Source organism: Hippocampus zosterae, chromosome 12, assembly GCF_025434085.1.
Source record: "Hippocampus zosterae strain Florida chromosome 12, ASM2543408v3, whole genome shotgun sequence".
Taxonomy (NCBI): domain Eukaryota; kingdom Metazoa; phylum Chordata; class Actinopteri; order Syngnathiformes; family Syngnathidae; genus Hippocampus; species Hippocampus zosterae.
Window position 1 is genome coordinate 2,245,900 of NC_067462.1, and position 15,185 is coordinate 2,261,084.

Here is a 15,185-nt window from a genome sequence, read left to right on the forward strand (position 1 = left end):
AAAGATACCAGTACCACAGAAAACCAAACAGACAATCATGAATCTCCTCCCCCAAAAGCAGAAGTCTGGCATAGTAGCAGGATTCTTCTTTCACACATCGCGATTTGTGATCCTACAGATTGAACAGGTTTAGCATTTACGATTGTCAGTCAGCCTCGTTCGTTTTCCGAGCGGATGTTAAAGTGGAAACTTTTTTTTAAATCACTCTTCACAAAGCTCGCACTATAGGATAATCGCTCAGGCTAATCTTTCTGAGACGACATCCAATAAACTATTTCGATATGTTCGACACACCGCCTGGTTCCATCAGTTAATAAAAAAAAACAAAACAACAACAGCACAGATCTATCGATATACATTATTAGACCAACATAGTAAACCTCTGTAAAATATTGACGCTACAGTGCTTATATTCTGTAAATATCCATCCAACCATCCATTTTCCACCGCTTATCCGGGGTCGGGTTGCGGGGGCAGCAGCTTTAGGAGGGAAGCCCAGACTTCCCTCTACCCCAACCACTTCTTCAAGCTCTTCCTGGCGGATCCCGAGGCGTTCCCATGCCAGCTGGGTGACATCGTCTCTCCAGCGTGTCCTGGGTCATCCTCAGGGTCTCCTGTCAGTGGGACATGCCCGGAACACCTCACCAGGAGGCATCCTAATTAGATGCCTGAGCCACTTCATCTGGGCTCCTCTCTATGTGGAGGAGAAGCGGCTCTACTTTGAGCCCCTCCCGGATGACCGAGCTTCTCACCTTATCTCTAAGGGAGAGCCCGGACACCCTGCGGAGAAAACTCATTTCGGACACTTGTATCCGGGATCTCGTTCTTTTGGTCAGGACCCAAAGCTCATGACCATAGATGAGGGTTGGGACGTAGATCGACCGGTAAATTGAGAGCTTCGATTCTGTAAATATTGTTTTGCATATTAGTAATTTGTATTGTTGGGGGGGGGGGGGGGGGGGTTTGCGCTGTAGGGTGCGAATCCATCAGCAGCGGTGGTTTCTGGTTTATGGGTTGTTTCATGTGGCCCAAAATGATGAAGAAAATCCTCTGTGAAATGCTTTTCGGTTGTGTCTTGTCAAGACAAGCATGACGAGCCAATCAATGGCTGTTCTTTGTGGGGGAATTTGCTCCCGCTTGTGGCAGAGACGAAGGGACTGTGAAAGGGGACACTCCCGGGTGGTTTTCATTGCTGTGCGTTTGTGTTGCTCGTGGGGTGGTTATCATCCGTTTGCATTCATTGATCTTTGGAAAGCAGCTCAGCGAAACTGTGAATGTAAATACTTTGTACTGAATGTGCCGACAATTGCTCGATGGTGTCCGTTTTGTGCACTTGATGTCCTCGCGGAGGATAAGCTCAGTTCATACGGATGACGTGACGTGTGTCGACAAATATCCGGAGTTCTCCCGTTATGACTCGTGTATTTCGAGTACAGTATTGGGGAAATTGCAACCATGTATATTTGCGATGCTTGTGAGCCCCCTTGTGGTTAGACGTGGCATTGCAACGGTTTCAATCAGTATACGGTGTACTGTACTGATTGCATTCTCGATTAATTAAGGACATTCGGAGAGTTACAAGCACGCTCAGTCATGTCTTTGTCATTTGTTTGTTTTCTATTCATGGCTTAGATGTGTTTTTCATGCCAAAATATGTTTCCACCAGAAAACCTCACGACAGAGCACCGAGCTAAAGAGTCACAAAGAGTGGATGTATATATGTAGAAATTCTGACCTTGTGTTTGAAGTTAAAATGAGTATGTGGAATCTGGGCCTCTAATTCAACATACGGAGTTGAATCCCGGACCTTCTGCCATTTCATTTCAGAACGTTTCGTCATTCCGCCTATTACGATACATCACCAGAATAGATTGAGGAGGAAAAAAAAAGACAAGAGTACTTGTAGTAAATACGTTTGGGACCAATTTAGTGAAATGGGATTATATATGCAGTGGAGTAGTTGAAATCACTGCATTAGTGGTGGACAACGACACGTTATCTGACTTTGGTACAAATTCGGGTCACGTCGCCACAGTGGGAACGCAACTCTGCCATATATTGTAGTGGCAGAACCGGTTGTACAGCACAAGTCACTGAGTTACAGCTTTTCACAATTTATCTGACGGTTTACCTTCATTTCAATGGCATGTGAGCCAAGGACAAAAAAGAAGAAAATAATTCGATTATTTCGATAGCCCTGAATAACAAACCGTCTCAAAGTTGACAAATATTAACAACATCCCCTGACCTTACCTCCCAGGAAGGGAAGGAAAACCAAAAAAAAAAAAAAAATCATCTGGGGAAAAATGAGAAACCTTGAGAAGGGGCCGCAGATGGGACAATCCCTTTTCCGAGATGACCAGGCTGCACTGGATGCCGAGTGGGCAACATTTGACACAGTATTGTACTGTACAATGTGATGCACATTGTGATTTGTATAATGAGCCCCCCCCCCCACCACCACCCCACCCCCTCTCTGAAGCATTAGTGACAATCTTGATTGAACAAAGCATCTTTTGAAGCACATTGTTGGGAAGCACAGAACAAGCATGTACTGGAGAATCATGACCGTGTTTTTAATTTTTTTTTAATGGCGATTATGGTTTGGATCTAGACTTTGCGTAGATCTCTCTACCTCTCCTCTTTGCACTGTTTCATTTTCAGCCCATCCAGTACCCACATATCGCTTCTTAAACCTCCTATACCTTCTGATGCTGCCATGATGCTCTTTTGTTCCTGAAGTCGAGTTTCTATGCGAAGCTTCAAAATCAGTTTCACGAGCTGAATGTAACGCAATGAACCCAGCTCGGAATTCTGATTGTTGACGCTTTCTGACAAGGAGCTTTCGCTGCACAACTTGCACTGATGAGCCATGATCAGAGCAAACCATTGACGGTACATGATTGTTCGATTCTGTCAGCAGTGATCCTTGCCTCTGTCTGTATGCTTTGCATGGATTTAATAGAGTGGAGTCTCTCCGTGCTGACAATACATTGCAGACACATGCGCACACATTGGAAATAATATGTAGCTAAATGTCAATCTTGCCATTTTGCCATGTTTGTACCGTAATACAATCTGTGGTTTTATCTATTATGTATACATCTCTTTATGTCAAATAATAAGAAGTATTTAAAAACGTTTTATTGATTAATAAAGGTTATTCCTGTTTCGTCATCAGCACATTTGTTTGTCTTTTTTCAAACAGATACTCTAGCAATGTATTTGCTGTTAGAACCTCCATGAGCTTGTGCATATGAGATTCCAAATTATCCATGGGTCTGAATGTGAATCGTTTGTCTATGTGCCTTGTGATTGGCTGACGACCAGTCCAGGGTGGAATATGCTCCAGTTTCCGACGACTCGCGTTGTTCGTGTCCGAGACCCACCCACTTGTGAGTAAGTTGAGATACGTTTCTCTACACTGCACTGACGAACAGATCAGTCATAAATGCAAATCATACTATAGGCATCCTCTGAGTGGATGTAAAGTATGCATGTATTTGACGCCCGATTGTGCTACACTTTTTAATTGTAATGTACTTTACTTACTGTTATAATAAGAATTATATGTATTTTATTATACTGTATAACCATAATTAAGTTATCGAAATAAAATTACATAATGTGACTATATTTATTATATTATATATATATATCTATATATATATATATATTTTTTTTTAATCTGACGACCAGTCAACGGTTTACAGTACCGCCTCTCATCCAAAATCAGCGAGGATCGACTTTATCTTACCTGCAACCCGAACGTGTACGTAAGTGTACGTCCTGTCAAACAACCCCCCCCCCCCCCAAAAAAAACCAAACGGAAATGAAAAAAGAAATAAATTTAAATTTTCACGTGAATAATGACTCAAATAAAACAAAAAATGTATTTTTTGAAAGTTTATGTGAGAACATAATCGTAAGACTTTCAATTACTGCGCTATTATTGAAAACAAAAATCAGAATTGCGCAAAATAGCGCAGTCTTGACTTTAATAAATATATCTTGAAACGTCACGACACGTTCGCTATTGGCTGCCGAACTTCCGTGTTTTCTCAACACAACATGGAACAAGAACCCTGGAACAAGATAAATGTTCCCTTTCCCGGTGCTGTTTCCAGCGTTCGTGTAATCTTTACTTCAAAAACAGGTTAGACGTGTTGTTCGCATTCTATTTTTGTGTGTGTCTTGTAAGTCAAAACTAGCTTTAAGAGCCGCCTGTGTGGTGGTGTGTCGCGCACGTGGGGCACATCTACTGTGTGCGTGTCGTGAAATAAATGCTGTTTGCTGTTTCCAGGCGTGATTGCGAAAAACTTGCTGACGGAGAACGACAAAGTCCTCAAAGTACTTCGGAGTACCCTTCTTCAGACGGAAGTTCGAGTTCTGTACGACTTGCTGTACAATCTCAACAACAGCGCGAGAGGCAACAAAACCTTTCGCGTGCTAAAGCAGGCGAGGATGCAATACAACGCGTGTGATGGTTGGTGGGCGAGTCCGAAGTGAACTGTGCATTTTCATGCGTCTGATTCATGTCATCCAGGTGGAACAGTGCGTTAACAGGCTGAAGGAGATGAAGCTGGACGTCGCTCTGCAGAGTCTGACGGATTTGTGTCCCAATATGATTCAAAGGTTGGCACAACACTTTACTCGCTTCACCCGTGCTGAAAAGTGGAATTGAAAGAAAGCTGTAGGATGTCAGAGAGGACGTTTGAAGCTATCATAATAATCTGATGTTGCTGTGTTATCTGTGTTCACGGCTCTGTCATTCATTGCAATGGGGAAATCCGATTTGGGCGCGGTTGCCTCCTTTCAGTGAGCTGAGCGTTGAAGCGGGCGAGGCGGATCTTCCCAGCCAAGCCGCGCTGGAGTGGCAATGTCTCAAAGTGCTGGGAGCCGCGCAACTGATGAGCTGCGCGTTGAAACGCTGCCGCAGAGCGTTTGTGTATCCTTCTGCGGATGCGCCGCTCGATAGGCCGAGATGAAACGTCAAGCGCTTCTCGACTCTTGAGTCATCACCTTCCCTTAAACGTTTGCCTCAGCTTATCCAAGCAGCACATGAAGCATGAGTTCATCGTCTTGAATATGGTGATAACCAGCATGCTCTGTCGCTTCTGGTGAGTCACCGCTGCTTGTTCCAGCGAAATGCTTCCAGCTCATTCGATGGCAGGATGATTTGCGTCAATGAACCGGTATCGGTTCAAGGTTGCTTGTTGGCCACCAGGGTTATTTTCCGAGGAATCCTGGCCTGCCTGTCCACTCTCTACCAGCATCTCTTGGCGCTGCGGGCAGAAGTAGCCCTCGCTCGGCCAATGCCCTTCCTCACAAACTTCACCCTGCCCGTTGATATGGCTGACTTCCTCGACCCTTCCGATGCAGCTTTACTGGCCGTGAAACCAAAATCGGGACTCCGCGTGATGGCTCACGTGGCGAAGGAGGAGAGACAGAAGGCTCCTGTCAAAGGGAACCGCCGGGGGCGGATGAAGAGTGTTAAGGAAGACCTGGGGGTTGCTGTGCAAAGAGGTGAGACACCCGTTTGATTTGATATCGATAAATTTGATCTGATTTATTTTTTGGACGCGATGATGCCCAAAAATAAAGTGGAGGCCAGTAGTGTACGAACTTGTGTCAATGCTACCGGTGCTCTATAGATGGCAGTATCGAGCAACAGCTGTTGGAGATGTTTGTGTTCTTTTTTGAAAAAAGTGAAAACGGGGACTGACATATGTGAAACGTATGCAAAACTTTGAAATCGTGATTAGGAGGTACTAAATCATAATCTTGAGAAATTACAAGGCGCCAACCGGTAAATATCTCATCAGTATCTTATTATTCTGACTCACTATGGTGTTTTCCTGACTAATCTCATACTTATGAAATAATATCCCATAATTTTGACTTGGGTCACAATGATGACTTTTTTTTTGTTGTACTTTGTATTTTTCATACTTTTACTGCTGAAACAAGCTTCCATCTGTCTGCGCAATCCGGTTCATGACCAAAAAAAAAAAAAATCCAGCTGTCCACAATGTTGTATGTGTGCAAGCTATTCTCCTTGGTAACCAAGAAAAATAATTTCCGTATAAAAAAAAAAAAAAATCACCTCCTACCAAGCGCACTTAGTAATGATAGTGATGATGATTTTGGAAAAAAAAATAAAAATAAAAAATCGATTCCAGAGCTGCTGTTGGATGCCAGCGCAGTGCCTGCACAAACCGTTCGCAGGAGCCCAGCGAAGGTACGTAACGGGACAACAGTCAGTATTTTCCGCCATGCTGCTGCTTCATATCGAATCCATGTCTCCTTCTGCTACTCCCAAAGAAAAAGCAACAGTCTGAAAAGAAACGCGTGTTCCAGAGACGCACCAGGCTAGCCGCTACGTTCAAAGACATGGCCTCCTGTCTGGACAAAATGATCCTGTGGTGCGCATCGCAGAAAATGAATCAAACCAAACGCCATTTAACCTTCCTGAGATTCAAGTGCCGGCAGATGAGAGGGGCCGAGGCCGCGGGTTACAAGTAAGCGCGACGGTGGACGGCGACATGTCATTGGGCAGCGCATCAAGTTAAGTCGCATGCATTTTGTACTTGCAGCGTGAAGAAGAAGTTGCCGAGGTTCAAACGAGAAGCTCGCCGGGCTTTCTGCGGTGTTCGAGGCCCCGGTCGGAAGCCCCGCCCCTCCGCCGCCTGCCGCTTCTGGTCATTGAGGAGACGGTTTTTTCGATCTTCACAAATGAGAAATAACGCGACGAGGAGAGTCGAGCCAAAGACGCGTGTGACGTCCACGCCGGCGAATGACGATTGGATAAGCAGAACAATAGGCGGGACAAGAGCAGTGACGATTCATGGTGACAGCCAGGATGACATCGATGATATTTTTGCCTCTGTGGGTCTGTGATTGTTTTTAAATGCGCCCGGTCATCAAGTTTTTTTTGCCACTTAACCTGTGCAGGCTTGCAGATGACACATGACCTGCCAATCAATCACTGGGCTGACACATTGAAATAGACAATCATTCACAAGACTCATTTTTAATCTTCAATCCAGTGTAAAATCATGAAAAAAAACTTATTAAATTGCTTGATTATGAACAAAAAAAATCAGCAGATCTCTGGAAATCTTGTTAAATCAATCAAGTAAGTCTCTTGGTGATGAAGTGCTGCCTACACAGGGGAAAATGCAATCCACTCTTTCTTTGCGCTGTTCCCAGGCGTCGTGGTCATAAAATCAGCACTCGCCTTTCCCTCCACCATGACCTTGGACCGATAACGCATTTTTCCAAAATACATTTTGGAGATATCAAGTCTGTTTTTGCAACATTTTGAATAAAAAAAAATTGAACTTCCTGGCCGTACTGCAACCGAGCATGGTGGAAGCAGCAGCATGAATGGATGCGGCAAATGTAAGACGTGCTTCAGCGTGAACCACTTTGTCATGGCGATACATTTTTTGGGTACTGTATATGGTCGTTATTTTTGGACATGTGATGCTGGCAGAAATTAATATTTTTTTCATACTCCCATTTAACATAAACTAGCAGGGCTGTGTCGACTTTTTGTGTATCATGATTGCGCGCTCAATTCAGACTCCTGGTCACTGTGGGGCAGTGTTGTGCTCCACTTGGAAGGCAAGAAAGAAGAAGAAGGGAAGGGGCGCTGACTGTCGGCCGCTGGTTGACATCCGGAAGGTGGGGCTTTTGTTGGCTCCAGCTTCGGTTTTTTTTTTTAATTTTTAGTTTTTTATTTTATTTTGGGGGAACCAATGCGTCGATATGGTCCCTTAACCCAAACTTCCAGATAGCATCGGCCCCAGCCGGAAATCTTGCATTGGTGAGTTGACATTTTTTTGCCAAAGATGTTGGATTTGATTCGGGTTTTGGGTTGTTAGCTTCCATAGCTACCACCTGGCTTGTGTTTGTACTACTTTGCTAATTAGTCACGGTCAAATCTGCTCACTTACTGTGCAACTTTGGCAATTATAACAGCAACTCGCCGACGTGATTTTAGCAACGTCTGGTGTAAAAGCAGACCCGATAGCTTATCGTCAACTTCTCGGTTACCGTTGAGGCCAACGTAGCTGGCGTCGTTGATTTAAAAAGCCAACGGGATGTCAAATGTACGCCGAAAGTCGAACTGAACTTATGTACGCATTTGCGACCGTCATTGCGAATTGTTTTCCCCACCGAGGTGAATGTTTGGTGCTCAACAGTTTTTTTTTTTCCTGCTGAGTCGGCGACACACCCAAGCGTCCTCCTGCTTTATGGAACTCATGTGATGTTCTTCTCCCATGATCGTTCATCGTAAATCGAGGTGAACCGACCAATGTTACCAAAGTTAAGATGAAAAATGTCGTTTCAATCGTCAAAATGTAACGTCTATAGCTCAGCTGAGGAACTCCATTTGGAATGCGCGTTCCTACTTACGACACCTCGAGGATACGACGTTTCATTCGATTGTGTTAGCTTTATGGCCTACGAGTTTTTTTTGGGGGGGGGGATACCTGCAGTAAATATGACAGCCACCGCGTTAGCGTAGGTCCAGTGACAGACTTTAATCAGAAATTCGGAACTCCGTCGTCAACTCAGGACCCCCCCCCCCCCCCCCCCCCCCCATGGGAGGTTTAATGTACACAGTTTGGCCAAGGTTGTTGTAAGTTGCCTGAAGTTCACCTTCGGTGTGGGCAAAACAAAAGCAGAGCATCCTGGCAAAATAGGGGAAGATTCCCACCTGGAGATTGGGCGTCTCTCATAGCGGAAAGCCAAACGCGCATGTTGGGAACATGGCTCCAAATATAAAACATTTGTTTAATCGCCTAGAATTCCATTTTGGTCATCGAAGTGGTGCGAATGAAGCTTTTATGGCTTCTCGTGTTGCCAATCCTTCAGAAAGACGCTGCTTGGAAAGCGAAGGGAGCGATTTCGGGGAGTACATACCAAACTGTCATCGATTGTCTGTATTATGTCAACAGGCAGGGAAGTGCCGGTGGTGGGGGGGTTGGGGTTGTTTATCTTCACGTAGCTGTGCAGTGATGAGATCGTCATGACCCTCTTTTCCACTGGCCAACTTTTTCCAATCTTTTTTTTTTTTCCCCTCACAGCTCACAGTCATGTGCGAAAGGTACCGAGGCGGGAAAAAGGGCTTTTTGACACACAATCGAAACGAGGCTTAAGACCGTCATCCCACATTGCTGATGTCTTACCTCACAAGTAAAATATGAATGTTCAAAATTTCCCACTGGCGCAATCCAAAGTCTTCCCGGAAGACCGGAGGGCGGACAATGTCACAACAGCAAAGGGAGGAGCCACCGCTCCATATTTTCTTCCGTTTGATGAAATCGGTCGCCACTCTTTGAATCTGCACTAAAGTGGCAGGGAAGCCCCCCCCCCCTCGCGATGAAACCCCGCCGTCCACGTTGTACACTGTGATGCCTTTTTCATGAGCGCGGCAGCCCAAAGTGGTCTCAAGAGCCCCGAAGCCCCCTCCCATCCCCCCCCCCCCCCCCCCGCGCCGGCACGCCACAGAGCATCTCGCGCAAATATGGGTCAAGGCCTCAAAAGCACGCTTTTGCCGCTTTTGCCGTTGCTCGAACCGGCGGCGCAACACGTCGGGAAAAGCTTCAAGCACGAGTCGGCGTAAGTGGAACTTCCGGACGCGGACCTTTCCCCGCTGTTGCCGGGACAAAATGTCCGCCGGCGCGTGGAAGCGGGTTGCGTTTGAATCATTTAGGCCAGGGGTGTCCAAACTTTTTGCCAAGGGGGCCAGATTTTATGTGGTAAAATGTCAGGGGGCCGACCTTGGCTGACATTCTTTACATTGAACAACAATATTGTTCAACAAATTTTAGTAAGCCAGTCTGTTTCACATTTTTATTTTAATTTGAACAATTTAAAGAATTTCTTTTGGTTCATTTGAAACAGGTATATCACATGCAACTGCTTTTTCTTAAACAGAAGTCTCCTGAGTGCAAATTGATTGATTTGAAACATAAAATGTATCACCATGACTTTTCAATAGTCACAAAACCTTTGACTCGAACAACAGGGAAATGAACAAGCAATACACATATCCACAACTGCAAGGATCATTTGAAATATGACATATCAGTCAATATAAACACGGAGTGATGTCTTGTTAACTCGTGAGTGATGCCCTCTAGTGTCTAAATGCTATTACTCATTCAGTGAATGCTATTACTCATTCAGCCACTAGAGGGAAGCAGTTCTCTATGAAACATCACTCACCAGTCGACGAGACCTCAGTCAATGCAACACGTGTTCCATTGCGCCCAACCTGCGGGCCAGACGGCACTGATTTTATGACAGGGGCCGAGGGCCGGATGAAATTCGACCCCGGCCCGCGGGCCGGACTTTGGACATGCCTGATTTAGGCCGACATCCCTCGCTTGCCGCCCCTCCCCCGACTCGCCCTCCCCTCCGTGCGCAAATGCTGAGTAGGGCACATGTGAGCATCCTGTCCATCGAGCCTTTCACTGACCCGCTTTGTTCACAAAGGCAGGAAGTTGCAAGTCGTGTGCGCCCGCGTCGGCTTTTTGGACGGTCGCGCCGAGACTCGGCCATCATGACGCCGTCCCATTGAGCCACTCTCATTTCTCGCCGGCAGGTTTTGCATCGGGAGCGGCGGAGAAGTCTCTCGCGCGCGCGCGGGCCTGTCGGAAAGCGCTGGGACGATGGCGACGGGTAAAAGTAAAAACCAGAGTTCCCTGGCTCTGCACAAGGTGATCATGGTGGGCAGCGGCGGCGTGGGCAAGTCGGCGCTGACCTTGCAGTTTATGTATGACGAGGTAAGTTGGCTTTTCTTTTCACCGCCACCGAAAAGGGCTCTCGGTTGAACAAAAACGGGAACACCGGCCCGGCTCCCGCTGTCGATATTTGGCGCGCTTATCGTTGTGCGCGTGTGACTTCACGTGGCCCCGCCCCCCTCCACTCCCCTCCCACCACCACATTGTTCCCACTATCTCCAAGTGAAGTGCGGCATATCTCTCAAAGCGTTGGGAAGCTCTCGCCAGAGTTAAGCCGCCGGAACAAACAATTAGCGAGCGCGATGAGATTTCTTTGTTGCTCGTCGGCAACTGTGCTGTTTTTTTTTTTCCCCCCCCTCCTTCCCAATTTACAGTTCATAATGGTCCCTCTCTTCTGGCGTGAGAACGTCTCTTTCATCCATCTGAACACTTGTCGTTTTCGTGCCCGTTGTTCCTCATTGAGGTTCGCGTGACAAAAATCACAACTTTGGCGTTCGTGAATTGAGGATCTTTAAGACAAATCGACACATGCATGCTAATTGACTCAAATTGGGATCGGAACACGACCCTAAAGAGTGACCACGACTTTTTCGAAATGTTTGCAAATGTCGATTTATTCTTCTGGGTTCGTTCTCGGTCGCGATCGTTGGCCATTCGCAAATAATTTTATGACAATGCATTTTTATCTGTAGAACGCCTTTGTCACCGAAAAAAAGTGCGTCGCAGAACTTCCGACAAAAGCCATACAGCGGAATTGCGGAACACAAAACTACGCAAACCATTTTTCCTGTCGGCAAGACATTTTTTGAACATTCGGAACGTTCTTGCCGACAACAGAAAACTGTTTGCGAATGAAAGTCAACATTAGCTTCCCTTTGCAAACACTCGCCGACCGCGGCCGCTCGGTGACATACGAGCTGAACTCATCCAATCGGAGTCGACCGAGACTTTTCTCCCGCCCACTCCAACAAAAGAACGCAGATGATTTTGCCCAAATTTGCAAAGACCGCACGAGTGAGAGTTTTCCCCGGCGGAGGCAGCACTTCATCACCGAATTGCGCCGGAAATCTTCCCAACGTGTGCTCACCAGTTCGTGGAGGACTACGAGCCTACCAAGGCGGACAGCTACAGGAAGAAAGTGGTCCTGGACGGAGAGGAGGTCCAGATCGACATCCTGGACACGGCCGGCCAGGAGGACTACGCCGCCATCAGGGACAACTACTTTCGAAGCGGCGAGGGCTTCCTGCTCGTCTTCTCCATCACCGAGCACGAGTCGTTCACGGCCACCGCCGAATTCAGGTGCCGGGCCGCCGGCCGCCCGTCGGGTTTTCCGTCTCGCGCTTTAAGGCGAGCGCGGCGCAACCCGTGTGTGTGCGCCCGGCAGGGAGCAGATCCTGCGAGTGAAGGCGGAGGAGGACAAGATCCCTCTGCTGCTGGTGGGGAACAAGTCGGACCTGGAGGACCGTCGCCACGTGTCTGTGGACGAGGCCCGCGGCAAGGCCGAGGAGTGGGCCGTCCAGTACGTCGAGACCTCCGCCAAAACCAGGGCCAACGTCGATAAGGTACGCGCGGACAACCTCGGACTGGCCCCCCACCCCCTTTTTTTTTATGGAACTTGTTTGCTTTTGGTCTTGCGCTTTAGGTTTTCTTCGACCTGATGCGCGACATCCGGGAGAAGAAAATGTCGGAGAACAAGGATAAAAACGGAAAAGGCAAGAAGAAGAAGAAGAAGAAGAGCTTGAAAGAGAGATGCTGTCTCCTCTGAAATCCGCACGGACCTTGAATCACGCACAATCCTGACTGCAGAGTTTAAAAAAAAAAAAAAACTTTTTTATTTTTGGTGGTCTTTCAATTCAAGTCTACCCGTTTTCTAAGCAGTGTGAGTTCAGTATGTCAACTAATTAATTCCTGCTCGATGCCATGTGGAACTAACTAAGCAAAAAGATCCTGACCGATGGAGCAACCTGCCGGTGACGTGAGCGCTTCATTTTCGGCTCTGGACCTCGGAGATGCTGACTGCCCTTGATTTTTTTCCAGTGCTCGTGTTTTTTTTTTTTTTTCTTCTCAATCTTAATCTGTCTTCTGGCTTGTTTTCTTATTGTACTGCAAACTAAAACTCTAATGCTCTCCTGCCTGTCACCGTAAAGCAAATTTACAGCAACTCTAATCCTGTCTTTTTATGCCGCATTTGTCCTTTTCTCACCACTGCAAAACAACTCGGGTGAGTTGAAACGTTCTTTCATTCAGTCACTTTTTTTTTCTTTAAATAATCCGACGATGCTCCTCTGATCTTGATGTCATTTTGACCCACTTTCCAAAGTGCACATTTTACTGTCCGTTTCTGACGGCGGCTTAGCTTTGGAGTGACTTTTTCCCTCTTTGGAAGAACATGCACTACAGCGGATGCTCAGAAGTTGCCACTAAAAATGATTTCGGCAAGTACGTCTTTTCACTAAGGTCCACTAACTTTTGCTTTGGATGCCAACATTTTAACGATGGGAAATGTAACTTTTCTAACATTGTACTTGCCCTTCCTCAGTTAGCCACTTATTTCCCCACTACTGTGACTTAAGTTTTATTTCTATCCTGTGAGCATTGCTGAATAAATGTTTTTATACATACTTGGACACTCATTTCTTTCCAGTTTCCTCTCAACAGCCATAAAGAATTGATGCTTGGTTTTCTCACAAATGACCACAAAGCACAGAATGCTGTTGGGTTTCGTCATTTTGGGGCCCTTTGCAGCGTGTGGGAAGTTTGAAGAAGATGCACTACGAGAGACCGATTCGGACAAAATCATTTGAAATCAAGCGGGCTTTATTATTCATTTTTTTTCATGGAACGTTTGGGGGCCCCTGGAAATCTCACAACTCTGCCCCTGCGTGTACTGGCACGATATACTCAAAACAATTCATGTTGAAAATTGATTTCCTGCTTTTGTATGGTCCGGAAGTTCTTGATATTGAAACGGGTCAAACAAATGCAGAAGTTGCTTAATGGCCTCTTATTTGTTCTATTGGAAATGACCGCGACTGAGATCAGTAATTCTCCGAGTGTTGCTGTTGTACCATTAGCGGTACGTGAGCTCCCTCTACTGGTACATTAACAAACATCTGAATTCAGGAAGGTGTCCCGATGGCTCAATCACAACTTAAAATATGACTTTTTTATATAAATACAGTGCACTTCCGTTGTGTTTCCTTTTTAAGAAATACAATAAACAAGCATTTTGTAGCTGTTTGTTTTGAAACGTGAATTTAGGTTCTATTTGTGTTTTAATATTAGGCGCGTTACATTTGAACGTAACCGTAATAGTGTATAAGATCAGATCCCGCGAAGCCACGTTTTCGGACTAAACATGATTTTTACGGCAGTAACTCACGCGCTAAATTGATGTGTGCGCCACCCATTCAGCTCGCAACTAATAAACAGAATTCACGAATAAACTCGAATCGGCTCATTCTACATACATCAACTACTAGTGAGCTCCACGAGCATTTTACGGCATCTCCACTGAGGGAACTAAATGTCAGCCTTCTTGACGGGCACATTTGCCCGCTCGCCCGACACTCCGCACCGGTCCCCTTGTGCGCTAAGTAGGCAGATTAGGTGGTCCGTTAAACTCGCGGGACGGCACTTATTTGGAAAGATATGAAAGGTCAAAGTGAGTTTGCCTAATGACCGATGCAGTGTCGTCGGCACACTGCAAGGTCTTTAATCATTGTGCAGAGAGAGGCCTCCCGTCCTCTGAGTAACCCTCATTATATCGCGGCTAATGTTGGCGATGAGGATGTTCAAGTGATAAAACGCCATCGTGCTCTTTCATTAGACGCAAAGAGAAACGCACTCGGTGGAATTGCGCTCGACCTGGAAGATAAATGCAAGGGACAAAGGAGAACTTCTAGTTTCGCAGCTGCCGGTGCTGTCTCCGTGGAACGAGGGAGCAGCTGTTCCTTCCGTGGCCGGCAGACGGCAGTGTTGCTCTTCCTTTCGGTCCAAACAGCCATTTTCTCGTAAGCCTCACCGTGCTTGCGTTTTCTTCGTGTCTCTTTCTCTTTCGAGCTTCCTTCACCGGTGACGATTGACCAAATGAAGGTTACTGATTTGATGTTATAGATACTACAAGAAAAGAGTGGATTGAGGAGTGATTGAGGACTTGTTTAGTGTCTGGAGGCTAATATTGTATTGCTACAAATAGATACAGTCCTGTGTTAGGCCAGGGAAATGTGGCGCTTAGTCCAAAATTAAGCAAGCGCTCACTCACCCCATTGGCCAAATCATCAAACTAAAACATCAACAATCCACACAGTCTAATCAAATATAGTAAGTTAAAGGGGAAAATTGAATAAAAAAATAATCCATATGATATTATGTTCCGTGCGCCTGCATAAGCCTCAGCACAGTAGTGCAATTCATAATGTGGCA

General features: G+C 46.1%; 2 protein-coding genes and 1 long non-coding RNA gene across 3 annotated transcripts in view; all 3 read left to right on the forward strand.

Annotated features, from left to right (window-relative positions):
* The window catches only part of LOC127611874 (uncharacterized), a 139,560-nt gene extending 126,179 nt beyond the window's left edge, over positions 1-13,381 (forward strand). The window contains exon 2 of the long non-coding RNA XR_007965490.1: positions 12,987-13,381. This is a non-coding gene — a long non-coding RNA (uncharacterized LOC127611874). The remainder of the gene's footprint in view (positions 1-12,986) is intronic.
* nepro (nucleolus and neural progenitor protein) lies at positions 4,006-7,516 on the forward strand. Its single transcript, XM_052082639.1, has 9 exons — positions 4,006-4,156; positions 4,304-4,458; positions 4,547-4,635; positions 4,820-4,948; positions 5,046-5,120; positions 5,228-5,526; positions 6,183-6,241; positions 6,325-6,521; positions 6,597-7,516. Exons 1-9 carry the CDS (start codon positions 4,072-4,074, stop codon positions 6,898-6,900), a joined length of 1,392 nt encoding a protein of 463 aa, XP_051938599.1. The 5' UTR covers positions 4,006-4,071; the 3' UTR covers positions 6,901-7,516.
* Positions 10,625-13,381, forward strand: ralba (v-ral simian leukemia viral oncogene homolog Ba (ras related)). Its single transcript, XM_052082657.1, has 4 exons — positions 10,625-10,802; positions 11,851-12,059; positions 12,145-12,322; positions 12,403-13,381. Exons 1-4 carry the CDS (start codon positions 10,689-10,691, stop codon positions 12,523-12,525), a joined length of 624 nt encoding a protein of 207 aa, XP_051938617.1. The 5' UTR covers positions 10,625-10,688; the 3' UTR covers positions 12,526-13,381.
* Positions 13,382-15,185: the final 1,804 nt, after the last annotated feature.